The sequence below is a fragment of the Bubalus bubalis genome, chromosome 16 (genome assembly GCF_019923935.1).
Source record: "Bubalus bubalis isolate 160015118507 breed Murrah chromosome 16, NDDB_SH_1, whole genome shotgun sequence".
Taxonomy (NCBI): domain Eukaryota; kingdom Metazoa; phylum Chordata; class Mammalia; order Artiodactyla; family Bovidae; genus Bubalus; species Bubalus bubalis.
Window position 1 is genome coordinate 42,222,605 of NC_059172.1, and position 19,994 is coordinate 42,242,598.

General features: G+C 40.8%; 1 protein-coding gene across 5 annotated transcripts in view; it reads left to right on the forward strand.

Annotated features, from left to right (window-relative positions):
- Window positions 1-10,894: 10,894 nt before the first annotated feature.
- ZNF143 (zinc finger protein 143) overlaps window positions 10,895-19,994 on the forward strand; it is a 66,212-nt gene continuing 57,112 nt past the window's right edge. The window contains exon 1 of one of the 5 annotated variants that reach the window (XM_025266636.2): window positions 10,895-11,027. Coding sequence is in view for 2 of the 5 variants with exons in the window: in XM_006051582.3 (XP_006051644.1) it covers window positions 10,986-11,027 (42 nt within the window). In the remaining 3 variants the exon portion in view is untranslated. The remainder of the gene's footprint in view (window positions 11,028-19,994) is intronic. The other 4 variants (XM_006051582.3, XM_006051583.3, XM_006051584.3 and 1 more) reach the window with 4 other exon arrangements.

Here is a 19,994-nt window from a genome sequence, read left to right on the forward strand (position 1 = left end):
TTGATACCACTGCAAAAACAAGCCAGCAACAAGACAACGTGGAGAGGTTGGCTTGCTTCCCTCTCTCCTAACTGCATGTTTCAAAAATAAGCTTTTATTGATCTTGAACATCTGTCAGATGAGTCATACATTGGGTTATTTTTTTATATACATGTATACACACAATATTTCAAATTGAAAGCAACATCTCAATGGATTCAAAACTATTGAGTGCTGTTATCTATAACAGACTAGGAAATTTGTAAATGTAAAAATGAAGCAAATGCACATATTATTTAAAATGCATAATGAAAACCCATTGGTGTTGTGTTTTTCTTGTATGCCAGTAATTAAGCCACTACTGTTGGCATTGTTTGGTTTTCTATTTTAACACTGAAGGAGTGAAAGTATTTCCTATATTTATGATTTTACTATGAAAATCTTGGCAAAAAAAGAAAAAAATGTTTATCTGAAATGTGTGGGTGAAAATTGTTAATCAAGTGTGTTTCTACTTTTTCGCCCCAAGTTGAACACCATCTGTAAACCTTAGGTTGCTTCAGGGGATTTCATTATTACATAAAAGTCATAAAATTAAAATGGAGTAGTTGTATATATGCAACATTATGTACAGAGGGGAAGTGCTGAATAGTATTAAACATTTTTGTCTTCCTTTACCTTTTATCCCCTACCTAATATCTAGTCTACTTTTTTAAATTTCAAATTTCACTGCTCTTTGAATTGATAATTTCAATTTTCACATTGTTATTGGAAACCGTATTAATAAAGGTTTTAGTTATTCCCATGCACAGTATGAAAATTCTCGGTTGCTGAGATTTTGTTTCAAGAAAATGTATTGGCATGTCTTTGAGATCAAGTTTTATTGTCTCCTCTGTCATACAATCCAAACTAAATCTACATTTATGAATTTTTGACTGAAATGAAAGACCTTAAAATTAAACTATATTTAATATTAAATATTGTTCAAATGGTAGTTTCTAATGCATCAAATATACCTCGATTATTTTCAGTATTTCCTTAAATATAACATCAAATTAGAGTTTCTTATAGATTATGAATCTTGATAATGTATCAGTGTTTTTAAATAAGGTTATAGGACTTTTAGATAACTTTTTGAGAGTAGTATTTATAAACTTGTAATTAGTTGCATGTGGATTTTATTTATTTCTTTAACATACAGCATTTCCCACAGTTTCACTAATCTATAACTTATTTTTTAATTTATACAAGTTAATTCTGATTTTGTTTGGGTTTCAGTATGTCTTTTTTAATGGCTGACATTAGCATAAAATCTTCACTTTTTTGTAAACCTAAGCCATCCATTTTTATAAAAGCTATTCGTTTATCAGTATTAAATAAAAGATGTTAATCTATTTCTCTGCAGGTAACAGAATGGTGATTACTAATCTACATGCCTTACCAGGATAATGACCGCTATGTTCACCTCTTGAAGAGACCAGAGTGTAGAGCAGGGGTGGCCATACCACAGCACTGTGGCTATGTTCAGTTCCAGATGTAGTCCCTGAAGCAAGCATTTAGAAAAAGTGATTAGCAATCACATTAATATACACCGTGTCTTTGGGAGGATCTAGCACAGTGACTTAAGCAGAGTAGGCATTCCATAAGCGTTTGTGAATTAAATGACCTGAAATTACATTAAAACATGGGTTATAAAAATGTCAGTTCTGTTCTATGTAATTTTAAGTTTTGGTGAATATTGATCCCTTCTGAAGTTGAGGTTTTACCATTGATGAGGTTGGCCACCCTTGCAATAATAGCATTTTACTTTGGTGCATGTGGTTTTTACCAACGGAAACTAGATATACAGCTAGAAATCTAGAATTTTGTTACTATGAGAGGAATATCTTTTAAGTAACTTTTTGAGAGGTAATTCCCCCTTTAGTTTTTTTTTTTTTTAAAGCACGGGTGATAGATAGAAATTTGTCAATTATATTTGGTATCTGAATCCTATATTTAAGTGCTTCCTGCTGCTGCTGCTGCTAAGTCGCTTCAGTTGTGTCCGACTCTGTGCTTCCTACCAGAGTCTTTTTTAAAATTTCCTTTTAACAAACTCAAGAAGGAATTTCCTCAATCTGAAAGAAAGGCTCAAACTAATGGACTTAATAATGAAAGAGTAAAAACCCTTCCCCCTAAGATCAAAAATGCCCCTGTTGCCCTTTCTGTTTAGCGTTGTACATAGGGTTTTGTTTATTGTTGTTCCATTGCGACCGTGTCCGACTCTGACCCCATGATCTGCAGAACGCTAGGCTGCTCTCTGTCCTCCATTCTCTCCCCAAGTTTGCTCAAATTCATGTCTGTTGAGTCAGTGATGCTATCTAACTATTTCATCCTCTCCTTTTGCCTTCAATCTTTCAATAAGGGTTTAGCCAGGGCAGTTAGGCAGGAAGAAATAACACACCCAGTGGGAAAGGAAGAAGTAAAATGTATTCTCAGATGACCGATGTCACAGAAAACTCTGAAGAATCCACACACAAAGAGCTAATGATTTCAAGTTTGCAAGGCATAAGACTAATATACAAATACACAGTTGTATTTCTATACAGCAGCAGTGAAATTAAGAAAATTACATTTACGGTGTTGTTTAGTCACTAAATTATGTTCGACTCTTGCCACCCCATGGACTGTAACCCGTCAGGCTCCTCAGTCAATAGGATTTCCCAGGCAAGCATACTGCAGTGCAGTGGGCTGTCATTTCCTTTTCCAGGGGATCTTCCCAACACAGGGATTGAAGTCTGCTGCTTGCTTGGCAGGTTCTTTACCACTGAGCCATCACCTAGTAAGAATAGGTAACCTTTTTTTTCTTTTTTTGCTGTAACTTCTGGCTTCTGGGATTTTAGTTCCCCAATCAGGGATTGAACACATGCCCTTGGCAGTTAAAGCACAGAGTCCTAACCACTGACCACCAGGGAATTCCCAAAGATAGATACCTTCTACTGACAAATAGAATTGAGAGTCTAGAAATAAACATTTAAGTTTATTGTCAATTGATTTTCAACAGGGGCTTCCTAGGGGCTTCCCTCATAGCTCAGTTGGTAAAGAATCTGTCTGCAATGCAGGAGACCCCAGTTCTATTCTTGGAAAGATCTGATGGAGAAGGGATAGGCTACCCACTCCAGTGTTCTTGGGCTTCCCTTGTGACTTAGCCAGTAAAGAATCCACCTCCAATTTGATCCCTGGGTTGGGAAGATCTGCTGGAGAGGAGAAAGGCTACCCACTCCAGTATTCTGGCCTGGAGAATTTCATGGGGTCACAAAGAGTCGGATACGACTGAGCAACTTTCATATTCCTAGGTGGCACTAGTGGTATCCACCTGCCAATGCAGGAGACATAGGAGACTCAGGTTCTATCTCTGGTTTGAGAAGATCCCCTGGAGGAGGGAGTGGCAACCCACTCCAGTATTCTTGCAGGGGAATACCAGGGACAGAGGTGCCTGGTGCACTATATAATCCATAGGATCACAAACAACTGGACATGACTGAAGTCACTTAGCACATACTTATGCACAATTTTCAACAAGGGTCCCAAAACCAATGTAGGAAAGAATCTTAAAAATGGCTCTGAGACAGCTGGGCATATTCTTAGGAAAAAATACAGGTGTAACTCGTGGTGACTGAACTAGTTAAGTTTCTTGGATATAACACCAAAGACCAAGACACAAAAACATGATTTAGATTTCATCAAAACTTTGGTTCAAAGGTTACTTTTGAAAAGTGAAAAGACTCCACAGGATGGGAAAAAATATCTGCTAATCTTGAGCATATGCAGAACTCAACAAGAAAACCTCAATGTAAGAATGGTCAAGAATCCAATTAGACCTTTCTCCAAAGAAATAAATGGCCAGTTATCTTAGGAAATGCTTAACATCTCTAGTCATTCAGTTCAGTTCACTCAGTCGTGTCCAACTTTTGCGACCCCATGCACAGCGGCATGCCAGGTTTCCCTGTCCATCACCCAAATCCTGGAGCCTGCTCAAGCTCATGTCCGTTGAGTTGGTTGATGCCTTCCATCCATCTCATCCTCTATCGTCCCGTTCTCCTGCCTTCAATCTTTCCCAGCATCAGGGTCTTTTCCAATGAGTCAGTTCTTTGCATCAGGTGGCCAAAGTATTGGAGTTTCAGCTTCAGCATCTGTCCTTCCAATGAATATTCAGGACTTAGGATGGACTGGTTGGATCTCCGTGCAGTCCAAGGGACCCTCAAGAGTCTTTTCCAACACTCAGTTGAAAAGCATCAATTCTTCAGCCTCAGCTTTACAGTCCAACTCTCACATCCATAGGTAACTACTGGAAAAACCATAGCTTTGACTAGACAAACCTTTGTCAGCAAAGTGATGTCTTTGCTTTTTAATATGCTAGTCATTAGGGAAATGCAGATCAGAATTCATGATGCGGTATTCCTTATCTACTATCCTGTTTAATCAAGAAGGTACACAATCACAAGTATTGGTGAGGAAGAAGAGAAATTGTACCCCTGTACAGTGTTGGTACAAGATAAAATACTTACCTGTTGTATAAAAGTTTGACGGTTCCTTAAAAGGTTGAAAAGTGTCACCTAAAAATTCCACTCATATATATATGTATACACACACACACATATATATATATATAATCTGAGAGAATTGAAGCCTATCCACACAAGAACTTGGTGCACAGTTGTTCATACTAGCATTATTATAGCCAAGAGCAGGAAACAATCCAAATAGCCACTGGTGAGTGGATAAACAAAAGGTGAAATATCCATACAATCAGATTTTTGACAGTAAAAAGGAATGATGTGCAATTACACGCTACAGTGTGGATGAGCCCTGAAAACAAGTCAGACACGAGTCCATATATATGAAATGTCAGGAATGAGCAGATCCGTAGATTAGTAGTCACTGGGACAGGGGTGGGGAGGGATGACGGAATGGAGTGAGTGTGATGGGCGTAGGTTTTCTGTTGGCATGATTAAAGTGTTTCCCATTGGGTACTGGTGATGGTTGAACAGCCTGGTGAATATACTAAAAACTACTGAAGTGCATGTATACTTTAAAATGGTGAGTTTTCTGATATACGAGTATCTCAGTTTTCAGTTTCAAGTTTGTTTTAAAGTTCTCTAAAAAGTAATACTCAATGTTTATTCATTAAGTATAAAGTAAGAGCTGCTGCTGCTACTAAGTCACTTCAGTCATGTTCGACTATGTGGGACCCCATAGACGGCAGCCCACCAGGCTCCCCTGTCTCTGGGATTCTCCAGGCAAGAACACTGGAGTGGGTTGCCATTTCCTTCTCCAATGCATGAAAGTGAAAAGTGAAAGTGAAGTCGCTCAGTCGTGTCCAACTGTTAGCGACCCCATGGACTGCAGCCTTCCAGGCTCCTCCGTCCATGGGATTTTCCAGGCAAGAGTACTGGAGTGAGTTGCCACTGCCTTCTGTGAAGTAAGAGCTAGCTATCCCTGTATACAGGGAAAACTGTCTTAGAGATTGTATTCTGCCAATATTTAGTTATTTGAGCTAACTACTCTTTTTTTTTTTTTTTAAATCACATCACCCCATCAAATAGCCCTAGCTGGCACTGAACTTTGTCAGGGTGGATAGCAGGAGGAAGAATTCTTAAAAAAATTTTTTTTTCCTGTAAATGCTGCATCTTTGTTATATATTTCAGTGTAATACAGCATTAGAAATTTAACACTGAGCCATCTTTTTTTCCGCCTCCTCCCAAAACTACAGCACCTAGTGCTTTTCTATAAAATGGTATCAATCTTACTGTTTATTTGGAGACAAACGCTTCACTTGAAAAAAAAAAACCCTGACCTTGAGTATGTCTTTTCAGAAAAATAAAAATCATTTTAAAAACAATGGTTTCATTTATAGACTATTCTTTACTGCTGAAGTACTACCTACTGACTATGTATATTAGTGAAACTTGATTTTCCTTTTGTCTGGAATGTTATATTTTAGATTTAAGCAAATGTAATTAGAAGCCAAAAATGACTGCTAGAATCTTACGGAGGAAGCCAGTTTCAAAGGAACACTTGGAATCCTCAAGGGCTCTAATTGATAAAATTTTGTAAATAAGAGTTTATTTTCTCTTAGCTTGCCATTAAAATCAAACACATTAACCACAACTAATAACCTTGGAGCTCAGTTATCAGGTGCTATTTTCAAAGATGTAATGAATAAATGGGCTTCTCTGGTGGGTCAGCAGTAATGAATCCGCCAGCCAACACAGGAGGTGCAGGTTCCATCACTGGGTAGGGAAGATCCCCTGGAGAAGGTAATGGCCAACCACTCCAGGAATCTTGCCTGGGAAATCCCACTACAGAGGAGCCTGGCAGAAGAAGGTGGCAAGAGTTGGACACGATTTAGCGACTCATTCAACAACAAATGAATGAATGAATTGGGTTAACAAGTGGTCCATGAGTAGAGCTGATAAAATGGAAAACGGCACATACTGGAGTTACTATCAATAACTTGAAATGACGGGAGTCCTGCAATTAGCCACTAACAAAACATTACCAGTATTATCAGCACTATGCTTAAGTCAGCATACATACTGAGAACTATATCTGAGATTGGAAAGGAACATTTTAAGTAACATATACTTCTAAAAGTATATTCTAATAAAGCTCTGATTAATGTTTTCAGTGTAGAAGCCGAGTGAGATTAACTGAGTTTATACTGCAGAGCAAGGATTCTGGGTCCATGAGCCCTATGAAACTGATGCCTTTAGTATATTTTTCATAGCTTTCATCTGAATCTTAAAGGAGTTTTCAAAGTGCTTAGAAACCACCGGTGTTGAGCATTAAGTGAGACTTGGAGAGAGAGGTAACATCAAGCATTTGAAAAGTACCTCTGATGGGCACTGTGCTACCTTTTTCTACATTCTCATACATCTTCCCAATCAACACTTGTGAAGTTTGTTTTTTATTTATTTGCTCTGGGTCTTAGTTGTAGCATGTGGGATCTAGTTCCCTGATCAGAGATCGAACCCAGGCCTCCTGCATTGGGAGCACAGTCTTAACCACTGGACCACCAGGAAAATCCCTGAAGTAAGTTTTTATTTTACAAATGGGGCAAGAGTTTCTAGGACAAGTGACACATCTAACAGCCACAGCTTCCAATGAAGAGCAAATGACTAGCTTGTTTTTAAAATCTTTAGCATTTTAAGAAAAAAGACAAAAATTCTTCAGTGTTTGAAAATGAAAGTCGTTCAGTTGTGTTGGACTCTGCCACCCCATGGTCTATACAGTCCTTGGAATTTTCCAGGCCAGAATACTGGAGAATACCAGAAAACTGGTAGCCATTCCCTTCTCCAGGGTATCTTTCCAACCCAGGGATGAAACCCAGGTCTCCCGCATTGCAAGCAGATTCTCCACCAGCTGAGCCAACCAGAGAAGCCCTCAGTGTAAGAATTGTAGATTTCTTTCAGTGTTTTAAAAATTCTACAAATTTAGAGGGAAAATGTATTAAACCTATTCCAGATAATTTGGTAACTCAAAGTCACCTTCTCCTAGACAGTTATTTAAGAGTTGAATGCATTAATTTTTTTTGCCGAACCACCAGACTTGTGGGATCTTTGTTTCCTCACCTAGCCCTCAGCAATGAAAGCACGGAGTCCTAACCACTGGACTGCCAGGGCATTCCTTCCACGTTTCTTCTATACATAGAATACTTTAGTAGTTATATCTGTGTGCAAATATGCCCAAATCAATCAATTCTCCAGAAAATTCTGAGTTAAATGTTTTTAAAAACTAATAGTAACAGTTTTTGAGGGCGGCTAGAACCAGACCACCTGACCTGCCTCTTGAGAAACCTATATGCAGGTCAGGAAGCAACAGTTAGAACTGGACATGGAACAACAGACTGGTTCCTAATAGGAAAAGGAGTACATCAAGGCTGCATATTGTCACCCTGCTTACCTAACTTAAATGCAGAGTACATCATGAGAAACGCTGGGCTGGAAGAAGCACAAGCTGGAAATCAAGATTGCCGGGAGAAATATTAACAACCTCAGATATGCAGATGATACAACCCTTATGGCAGAAAGTGAAGAACTAAAAAGTCTCTTGATGAAAGTGAAAGTGGAGAGTGAAAAAGTTGGCTTACAGCTCAACATTCAGAAAACTAAGATCATGGCATCTGGTCCCATCACTTTCTGGGAAATAGATGGGGAAACAGTGAAACAGTCAGACTTATTTTTTTGGGCTCCAAAGTCACTGCAGATGGTGACTGCAGCCATGAAATTAAAAGACGCTTACTCCTTGGAAGGAAAGTTATGACCAACCTAGATAGCATATTCAAAAGCAGAGACATTACTTTGCCAACAAAGGTCTGTCTAGTTAAGGCTATGGTTTTTCCAGTGGTCATGTATGGATGTGAGAGTTGGACTGTGAAGAAAGCTAAGCACCGAAGGATTGATGCTTTTGAACTGTGGTGTTGGAGAATACTCTTGAGAGTCCCTTGGACTGCAAGGAGATCCAACCAGTCCATTCTAAAGATCAGTCCTGGGTGTTCATTGGAAGGACTGATGCTAAAGCTGAAACTCCCAATACTTTGGCCACCTCATGCAAAGAGTTGACTCATTGGGAAAAGACCCTGATGCTGGGAGGGATTGGGGGCAGGAGAAGGGGACGACAGAGAATGAGATGGCTGGATGGCATCACCGAATCGATGGACATGAATTTGGGTAAATTCCAGGAGTTGGTGATGGACAGGGAGGCCTGGTGTGCTGCGATTCATGGGGTCGCAGAGAGTCAGACATGACTAAGCGACTGATCTGAACTGAGAATTAAGTTAGCCTGTTTAGAAAACTGGTGAAAAAGTTCAGCTTTGTGGAAAAGCCTGGACTAACAATGATTGGCAGTTAAATGTTTTCAAGCCATTAATTTGTTAAGATGTAATAAGATGAGGAATAGGAGGTGATTCAGGGAAAATCTGGATTATGGATGGCCCTAAATATTACGACATTCGAACTCTGATCTGTAGTCAGTGGTAAACATTGTAACACAAAGATCTATTATCTGTGACAATATCATTAGTGTATCTTTGTGAATTAAAGTAGAATTATAGCATCCTATTCACCATTATCATTAAATGTTTACAACCACTTAGTAGGTCCCAAGGATAGAAAGATGTCCTGTAACCAAGATCCACAATTACAGGGTGATTTTTTTTTTTTTTTTTTTTTTTTTACAGGGTGATTTTTAACTTCCTTTCTGAGATTCTGTATTACAATGTTTTAACAAACACACTAAAGGTTAGTGACTTAGTAATAAATGACTAAATTCCATAAAAATATTTTGATTCTTTTAATAACATTTCTGATGACAAAATATAGATATAGCATCTGGAAGGTACAGAAGTATAAATTAGAACACTTGTTTGTCATCTGAACCCTCTGCTCTGTGAAAAAAGGAGTCTATCCATCGGGAACAAGACTGGAATGAGCCAATTCCTCCAGTTTCAAGCAACTTAATCCAATCTTATGTGTCCCATTTTTTATTCTTATAAGGGAATAAAAGATAGTAACTACTTTAAACTTCTAAAGATCATGTATTCAAACGACACTCAAAAGTCTCTTCCTTCCAATGGCGTTTGGGCACCAATTAGGCAGCTATACCTTCGTTAGGGTCTGTCTGCCCCTCACTCCCTACCAAAAACAAGGTAACGCTAAAATCTCAAACTAGACTCAAGTGTAAATAAAAACACTGTAATGATCCTGAGGACAGTCCATAATCACCTGAAAGACACTAAATCAAACATTATCCAGCTTTCTCCAATTTTTGTAAGCATTACACAAATCTCCAAGTTACAGCGGGACCATCCTCTTCATTCTTAGTAACTCAAATCTACACTTGGAACGCCCGATTTAAAAAATCTTGAGTCTACACACTTTATCTCATCTTTATTCAGCTTCGTTGCTAAAACACATGAATACATACTGAATACTCCTCAAATGAGACTTGTATTTCCAATAGCTTAAAAAAGTTTGGGTTAAGAGCTACGAGAAACATTACCTAAACTTCACAACTAACTTGTATCCAATCTTATTAGGTACAGGGAGACCCACTCAATCAATGCTTTTCCCACCCTTTTTGACTTTAATTCGCGGCACACACAAGAGGGAAGGTAAAAAAGAAGTTAGCGACACCATTAGAGACGACTTCAAAATTTGAACTTATGCAACATGAAAACGCAAAGCATCCGCAATGTCTCCCAGCAGAGTCCAAGACCACCGCCTCGTTGTCGAGTTTCGCCTGAGCTTCCGCTGAGGCAGGAGGTTCATCCTCCTACCAATGATGACACCCCGGCGACTGGAAAAGCAAAGATAGTCTTGGCAGCCAGTGACAAGGATACGGCAGCTCTCAAAAACCAGAACCTCCACCCAAGAGCAAAGGCCTCAGCTGGCACAAAGAGCCCCCAGGGAACTGTGAGCCGTCGCATCCCGTCTCACCCCACCCTACCGACGGGGCAACACTCAGCAATTGCTAGGCAAAGCGCAACCGATCTCCAGAACGCGCTCCAGCAAGCCCACCGGGAGAGCCAAGGCCACCTCCTAGCCCCTGTGGGGAAAATGGCGCCTGTGAACTCTTCTCCCTCCCGGCTAGTCACAAGGACCAGCCTCCCTCCCTCGCTACAAAATGGCGCCTCCTGCTGGGGCCCCAGAATAGGCATAATTCACTTGTCAGAGAGGCGTTGTCGCGCTGGGATGAGCGGTTCTGTCAACCAGTCAGAAGCAGGAACTTTGGTTCCGCACTTTGGGTAAGCCACTCAGTCGCTGGCTGTAAGGCCAGGCGAGGCTGACGTCAGGTAAGGGGGCGTGGATAAGGCCGTCTTCTTTCGCGTCGCCTAAATTTGAGCCAATGGCAAGCAGGAAGCGTCTAGTGAGTGACGTAATGACAGCCCAATGGAGGCTGGGGGCGGGCCTCAGAGCTACTATGCGGGTTGCGGGGCTTGGGGGCCGGGCGGCTGTTTCCTGTCCTGGTGCATGGTGGTCGGACGAAGGAATTGTTGGAAAATTTTCTCGGAGGTTCGTATATAAATGTGTTTTTACCCAGTGTGCATTATTCTCCGCCCGGCCGCCGCCCTCAGCGCGGCGGCGCGGGCCCGCTTGGGCCCGGGCTCTGGCTCCGGCTGCTCAGCCTCCATCTCAGGCCTTGCCGATCCTACGGCCGGTCGCGGTAGTTGCGTCTGGGCAGAAGCGGAGTTTATTAATAACCCGCGGCCGCCACTCTGGGGCGGCGGAGCTTTTCTCTCTGAGGACGCAAACCACCCCCCCTCCCCCCAGTCTCGTCGGGTAGCGCCCCGCCTGTTCCCCTCAGGGGACCGCCGAGGGGAGGGAGTGAAAGAGGGGAGGGTGGAGCCCTCGGGAGCCTGGCGGCGCTTCTCGGCTTGACCTCCGCGCGGAGCGAGTCCCCAGGCGCCGCCGCGGCGAAGCTCCTCGGGCTGAGACGCTGGGCCCTGGTCAGCACCAGGCCCCGGCTGGGGCGCCGGCGGCAGAACTGGCCGAGGGCCCGATTGGGTTCCCGCCTGCAGATCGCCCCCAGTATTTCCTCCCGCTCCGACCCTGCACACATTTCTTGTTTCCCTAACTTGGGGAAAAAAAAAAAAAAAAAATTGGGGTCGTTGAGCCTAATATCGAATATTGGAAATTACTGATTTTATCATTCTGTTTTCTCGATTTTGGTGAAAAGTGAACGAATCCTTCGTTGCTTTGTAACATTTATTGTGGAACGTCCATCAATATTCTCTCCCCTTTTGCTCTTTTTAACATTGTTTACTCTTTAAAGAAGTTAAGTAAAAAGTGATAAAATGATTGCCAAACTGATGATAAGTTTAAGATCAGTTTAAGCTTTTGGAAGTGTGTCTGTAGTCAGCTGGTATAATCTAATGGAGATGTGAAAAACTGTAATTTCGAGGTTGTCGCCTTTGTCCTGAATCTTACTAGAAGCTGTAAGCGTCCAGTAGTTTTGCTGTAGTTAACAAAAATCTGTGCAATATTTAATATTTTCCCTTGCTGATGGCATAGTTTCAGTTCGTTATTACGTGTTTAGTAAGAGACTAGGTAATGAAATCATCCAAAAGTTTCGGTAAGATAGTAACGAATTTTACCCAAGTGTATTTTGATTACTTTGGAAATTATTTAGTGTACAAATACTTTGCCTATTTTTTCCATAGCGACCTTTTTAAAAGTAACAACTTTATTGATAGAATATACAGACCTTTATAATTCACCCCGTTAAAGAATGTAATTAGGTAGGTTTAATGTTTTCACGGAGTTGTGCAACCATTACTAAAATTTTAAAACAGGTTCATCACCCCCCAAGAAACTCGGTACCCACTAAGTTTCTCCCGATTTCCCCGTAACACAGCTCCTTCACCAACCACTAATCTACAAGTTTGTCTGTTCCCAGTGTTTCATAAAAATGGAATCACACAGTATGTGGACTCTTGTGACTGGCTTCTTTGACTTAGCATGTTTGCAAGGTTCATTCATGTTAGAGCATGTATGAGTACTTCATTTCTTTTTATTGCCAAATATTTCATTGCATGGACATAATACCTTTTATTTATCCGTTCATCTGTTGATGTGGACTTTTAGGTTGCTTCTATCTTGGCTATTATGCATAATGCTGCTATAAACAATCACATATATTTATTATTTATCTATTCATTTGGCTCCTCTGGGTCTTAGTTGTGGCATGTGGAATCTTTTAGTTACATCATGAACCTGTGGAATTGATTTCTCTGACCAGGGATCTAACCAGGGCCCCCATCATTGTGGGTGTGGAGTCTTAGCCAGTGGACCACCAGGAAGTCCCCTCTACTGTTAGTTTAGTTGTTATTAAATATTTATAATGTAGGTACAGTTTATGATTACACATGAGGAGAACTTTCTGAGTCCTGATGTTCTTATCATTACTTAATTTTGAAGTTCTTATATAGTTCTTGTTTTTATATATGTGTTATTTATTTAGCTGCCCTGGGCCTTAGTTTCAGCATGTGGGATCTAGTTTCCCCATCAGGAATCAAACCCAGGGTCCCTGCGTTGGGAACTCAGAGTCAGCCTCTCTACCACTAGGGCAACCCTTGTTTTTATTTTTAATTTGAGATTTTACCCAGTTCTTAGTCTTTTTCACTTGGCTTTATTTCAGGACATAGTGATTATTTAAAGAGTTGAGTTGTTTCATTGCTGATTTCTATGCTTAATTTTCATTTTAAGGATAGCTTTTGTAAGACAGTGTATTGTACTATCAAAATGATTTTGTTTTTAAGATGGATCTATACTGAAAATCTCCCTCCCTCTCAGAGAAATAAAAAGTCTAGTTTCCAATAAATTTAATCCTATTTTAAAACTGTGCCACCATGGGAACTCTATACTCTGTGGAAATAACTTATCTATTAATGTGTAGACACAGGCCTTTAACTCCAAACTACATTTTTTTTGTACTTAAAATACCACTTTATGGAAATTACCCGGTGGTCCAGTGATTAGGACGTGGTACTGCCAGGGGGCCTGAGTTCAGTTCTTGGTTCGGGGAACTAAGATTCCACATGTGGCAGCTCTGCCAAAATAAATAAGTAAATACATATTTTTTAAAGTCAATTATTTAAAATCACCCTTAGAAATTATTTTTTGTCTTCTTTTTGAGGGAAAAAAACTTTCATAAGGATAAGGAAATTTTTTTCTCTTTTTAAATTGAAGTATAGTTGATTTACATTTTATTTGTTTAGGGCGTATAACAGTGATTCAGCATTTTTATAGATTGAAATTTTTTATTTTTAGCTTAAAAATTTTTTTTTAATGGAGGAACCTTGAAAACATTATTTAGTTTAAGTGAAAGAAGACAGTCACGAAAGACCATATGCTATGATTCCATTTATATGAAGTGTCCAGAATAAGCAAATCTGTAGAAATAGAAAGTAGATTGGTGGTTACCTATGGGTTTGGGAAGGGGGAGATAGGCTTTTCTTTTGCTGGTGATAAAAATATTCTGAATTCAGGTTGTGATAATATTTGTACACTCTATACTTAAGTCATTGACTTGTACACCTTAAATGGATAAATTTTATGGTGTGTGAATTGTATCTTAGTAAAGGTATTTTCAAAAAGTAAAATTATGAACAAGAGGAAAGTTTCTCTTGAATAACACATCTCTGAAACTTTTTCTTGTTTTTCCCTCCTCTGGCAATACCACTTGACGGAAATTCCCTAGCAGTCCAGTGGTTAGGACTCAGTTCTTTCACTGCCTGGGAGCCTGAGTTCAGTCCCTGGTCAGGGAACTAAGATCCTGCATGTAGTAGGTGAAAATAGTGAATAAGACAGACATTTAGCTTCTCGTTTAGCTTTAAACTACTGATAAGCAGCTTAGTCACTCAGTCATGTCCAATTCTTTGGGACCCTCATGGACTGTAACCCGCCAGGCTCCTCTGTCAATGGGTATTTTCCAAGCAAGAATACTGGGGTACTTTGCCATGCCCAGGGATCAAACCCAGGTCTCCCACGTTGCAAGTGGATTCTTTACTCTCTGAGCCACCAGGAAAGCACATTAATAGCAGACATACATGTAATGCCATGTGCTGTTAAAAGCGATTTTTATTTGCAGTACCTCTGTGAAGTACCTGCCTTTTACAGATAGAGAACTGTGGCACAGTGTAACTTGCCCAAGGTCACATAGATAATATGTGGTCAATGAGAGTGTGAAGCAGGCTGGCTCAGGAGTCCTTATTCTTAAGTATAATGCTATATACCATGTCTTGTAAGTATTCCTTCCTAGGTATAACACATACTTTCTAATATATCAATAGGTGAATCCTCCTTAGATACTATTGTATGTTTTAGTAGCTGGTTGCTATAAATATGGGCTTCTCTGGTGGCTCAGCGGTAAAGAATCCACCTGCAGTGCAGAAAACCCAGGTACGGTCTGTGGGTCGGGAAGATCCCCTGGAGGAGAGCATAGATGGCAGCCCACTCCAGTATTCTTGCCTGGAGAATCCCATAGACAGAGAAGCCTGGCAGGCTGCAGTCCATAGGGTCACAAAGAGTCAAATGTGACTGAAGCTACTGAGCACGCGTGCACATGCTCTAAATACACTGCTACTCTGGAGAAAAACAGGTCAAGTATACTGTGGTAAGTGTTATGGTAAGGGTATGGACACAGTGTCTTGGGAAATACAGGTGAAGCATTCAGACCCAGTTTGGGGAGTTGAGATAAAACTTTCCAGTGGAATCTGAAGAATTTAGCCAAGTAAAGAGAGAAAGCGGAGAAGGCAGTGGCAACCCACTCCAGTACTCTTGCCTGGAAAATCCCATGGACGGAGGAGCCTGGTAGGCTGCAGTCCATGGCGTCGCTAAGAGTTGGAAACGACTGAGTGACTTCCCTTTCACTTTTCACTTTCATGCATTGGAGAAGGAAATGGCAATCCACTCCAGTGTTCTTGCCTGGAGAATCCCAGGGACAGGGGAGCCTGGCGGGTTTCTGTGTATGGGGTTGCACGGAGTTGGACACGACTGAAGCGACTTAGCAGCAGCAAAGAGAGAAGGAAGAGTATCCTAGAGAGAATGAATGGCAGTGTTCAGAGCCCAGATGCAAGAGACATCTTGGGCCAGAGTGGCTCATGTAAAGAGTCAAATGGTTAGAAGGTGATTTTACCATTTATGTTGTGAAGTTAAGGACATCATTTAACCTGAGTTTCACTTTCTTCATTTGTAAAACTGTGATTAAATGATACTTAATTCACAGGATTACTAGAAGGATTAAATGAATCAGTAGTAATGCCTGGCACATAGTATTTTGGAAGGATAAGTTGTCATTATTAAATTTTTTAATTATTTACATCTTAATATTATTAAATGATACTGCTGCTGCTGCTAAGTCGCTTCAGTCATGTCCGACTCTGTGCGACCCCATAGACGGCAGCCCACCAGGCTCCCCCATCTCTGGGATTCTCCAGGCAAGAACACTGGAGTGGGTTGCAATTTCCTTCTCCAATGCATGAAAGTGAAAAGTGAAAGTGAAGTCGCTCAGTCGTTTCTGACTCTTAGCGACCCCATGGACTGCAGCCCACCAGGCTCCCCCGTCCATGGGATTTTCCAGGCAAGAGTACTGGAGTGGGGTGCCATTGCCTTCTCCGATTAAATGATACTAGTATCATTAACTACTAGAATTTTAATCAGTGTTGCTGGAATGTAGAATGTGAGATTGTGCTAGAATAAGACTGGAGGATAGAGTGACCAACTTGTCTTGATTTGCTGAAAGTGTTAGTTGTTCAGTCATGCCAGTTTGTGGGTGGTTTTACTGTGTTTAGAACCATGGAGAAAAATAGTTACCTTAGAAAGGAGCAAAATGAGAACAAAGTAGGATATGCCTGTGTACACACACATAAGCACATTTTAGAGATTGAGTTCACACCAGTACCTCCAATTCCAGCTCATTCCACAGAGCTCTTTCTTTTCTTCCCTTATTCCATATTTGCATTTCCTTTCTTCCTTAACGAGAGCTGTGGCTTCCACCAGCGTTTACACATTTATTCAATGCTCAGTCTTTTATTATGTCTAAAATAGTTTCCAAGTTGTTTTGCCTTTGAAAGTGTTAGTCACTCAGTTGTGTCTGATTCTTGTGACCCCATGGACTCTAGCCCGAAGGCTCCTCTGTCCCTGAAAGTCTCCAGGCAAGAATACTGGAGTGAGCAGCCATTCCCTTCTCCAGGGGATCTTCCCAACCCAAAGATGGAACCTGGGTCTCCTGCATTGCAGGCAAATTCTTTACTGTCTGAGTTACCAGAGAAGCCCTTGCCCAAGACTATTCCAATTTGTTTTCCTTTTTAATTATTTGTTCTTTTATATATATATATATATTTTTTTTATTTTTTATTTTTTATTGAAGTGTAGTTGACTTACAGTGTTTCAGGTACACAGCAAGGTGATTCAGTTATACAAATATACATATATTATTTTTGAAATTATTTTCCACCATAGGGCATTACATGATATTGACTATGGGTCCCTATGCTATGCAGTAAACCTTTGTTGCATATCTATTTTTTAATTAGAAATCTAGTATTTTATTCATAAGTCAAACAAGTGGAATAAAAATGTCATAATTTTTTTAGTTAGGCAAAAATGCATACATTTTAAAAAATATAAAGTATACATATTTATATATATATGTATACAAAAGCTTTTCTACTACACTTGATAAAGACTTGAGAAAGAACATCAAAAAAAGAGATGGAGAACATAAACTAAATGAAATGGAAACACTGAAGATGAAATATAAAAAGTGAAACAAACTAGATAAAAGTAAAAGTCCATCATATAGTCCAGTTTTTAAATATGACTGCTCATTAGAACCATGGAGCTATGGAGGTAAAAGCAATACCTGAGCATTTGTATTTTTCAAGAAATTTCAAGATAATTCTGATATGTATCTGGATTTTAAAAAGTGATTACAGATTTTTCTGTTAGATCCTAGTTTTGGTGATATGGTAAGTGGAAGTGCATATATGCACATGTTTTCATCTACCTAGCTAGTCCATGTCTTTTGGCTGTTGCATTTAATCTATATTTAAGGTTATATTATGATCCTGTTACTGTTTTCTTAATTATTTGGGGTTTATTTTCTGTAGCTCTTTTCCTTCATTTGTGTTTCCTGCCTAGAGAAGTTCCTTTAGCATTTTTGGGATAGCTGGTTTGGTACTGCTGAATTCTCTTAACTTTTGCTTGTCTGGAAACTTTTGATTTCTCTATCAAATGTGAAGGAGAGTCTTTCTGGGTAGAGTATTCTTGGTTGTAGGTTCTTCCCTTTCATCACTTTAAATATATCATGCCATTCCCTTCTGGCTAGTAGAGTTTCTATTGAGAAATCAGCTGACAGCCTGATGGGAATTCTCTTGTATGTTATTTGTTGTTTTTCCTTTGTTGTTTTTAATATTTTATCTCTGTCATTAATTTTTGTCAGTTTGATTACTGTGTGTCTCTGTGTGTTCCTCCTTGGGTTTATCCTTCCTGGGATACTCTGTGCTTCTGGACTTGGTTGACTATTTCCTTTCCCATGTTCGGAAAGTTTTCAGCTGCTGCTGCTGCTGCTGCTAAGTTGCTTCAGTCGTGTCTGACTCTGTGCGACCCCATAGACAGCAGCCCACCAGGCTCCCCTGTCCCTGGGATTCTCCAGGCAAGAACACTGAAGTGGGTTGCCATGTCCTTTTCCAATGAATGAAAGTGAAAAGTGAAAGTGAAGTTGCCCAGTCGTGTCCGACTCTTAGCGACCCCATGGACTGCAGCCTACCAGGCTCCTCCATCCATGGGATTTTCCAGGCAAGAGTACTGGAGTGCGTTGCCATTCCCTTCTCCAGGAGATCTTCCCAACCCAGGGATTGAACCCTGGTCTCCGGCATTGTAGGCAGACGCTTTACTGTCTTGAGCCACCAGGGAAGTCTTCTTCTGGGATCCCTATAATGCAAATGTTGGTGTGTTTAATGTTGTACCAGAGGTCTCTTATGCTGTCTTCATTTCTTTTCATTCTTTTTTCTATATTCTGTTCTGTGGCAGTGATTTCCATGGTTCTGTCCTCCAGTTCATTTACCCGTTCTTCTGCCTCAGTTATTCTGCTATTGATTCCTTCTAGTGTATTATTCGGGAGAAGGCAATGGCACCCCACTCCAGTACCCTTGCCTGGAAAATCCCATGGACAGAGGAGCCTGGTAGGCTGCAGTCCATGGGGTCGCTAATAGTTGGACATGACTGAGTGACTTCACTTTCACTTTTCACTTTCATGCATTGGAGAAGGAAATTGCAACCCACTCCAGTGTTCTTGCCTGGAGAATCCCAGGGACGAGGGAGCCTGGTGTGCTGCCGTCTATGGGGTCGCACAGAGTCGGATACGACTGAAGCGACTTAGCAGCAGCAGCGGCAGTGTATTATTCATCTCTGTTTATTCTTTAGTTCTTCTAGATCTTTGGTAAACATTTCTTGCATCTTCTCAATCTTTGCCTCCATTCTTTTCCCAATATCCTGGATCATCTTTACTATCATTATTCTGAATTCTTTTTCTGGAAGGTGCCTGTCTCCACCTCATTTAGTTGTTCTTCTGGGATTTTTTTCTTGTCCCTTCATCTGGGATATAACTTTCTGCTTTTGCATCGTGATTAACTTTCTGTAATAATAGGTTTTGTTATAGCTGCTGTGAGACTGTGCTTCTTGCTTCTTCTGTCTGCCCTCTGATGGATGAGGCTAAGAGGTTTATGTCAGCTTCTTGATGAATGGGAAAAACTGGATCTTGCTCTGGTGGACAGGGCCTTGCTCAGAAAAGCTTTAATCAAATTATCTGCTGATGGGTGGGGTTGCACTCTATCCCTGGTAGTTGTTTGGCTTGAGGCGATCCAGCCCTGGGGTGTGTGGGCTCTATGGTAGACTTAATGGTGAACTCCAAGAGGCTTTATGCCAAGGGGACCTTCCAGTGCCCCCGTTCCTGTGGCGAGCCCCTGCCGATCCACGCTTCCACGGGAGACCCTCCAACGCTAGCAGGTAGTTTTGGTTCAGTCTCCTGTGTGGTCACTGCTCCTCTCCTCTGGGTCTTGGTGCACGCAAGATTTGGTTTGTGCCTTCCGAGCTTGGAGTCTCTGTTTCTCTCAGTGCTCTGGAAGGCCTATAAACAAATCCTGCTGGCCCTCAAGGCCAGATTCCATGGAGATTTCCAGTCCCTTTGTTGGATCCTCAGGCTGGGAAACCTGATGTGGGGTTCAGAACCTTCCCAACAGTGAACTTCTTTGGTATTACTGGTCTCCAGTCTGTGGATCACCCATCTGGTGGGTATGGGATTTGATTTTATCGTGATTGTGCCCCTCCTACCATATCACTGTGGCTTCTTTGTCTTTGGATGTGCAGTATCTTTTTGGTGGGTTCCAGCGTCCTCCTGTTGATGGTTGTTCAACAGCTGGTTGCAGTTTTGGTGCTCTCACAGGAGAGATGAGCACACACCTTCTACTCCACTGTCTT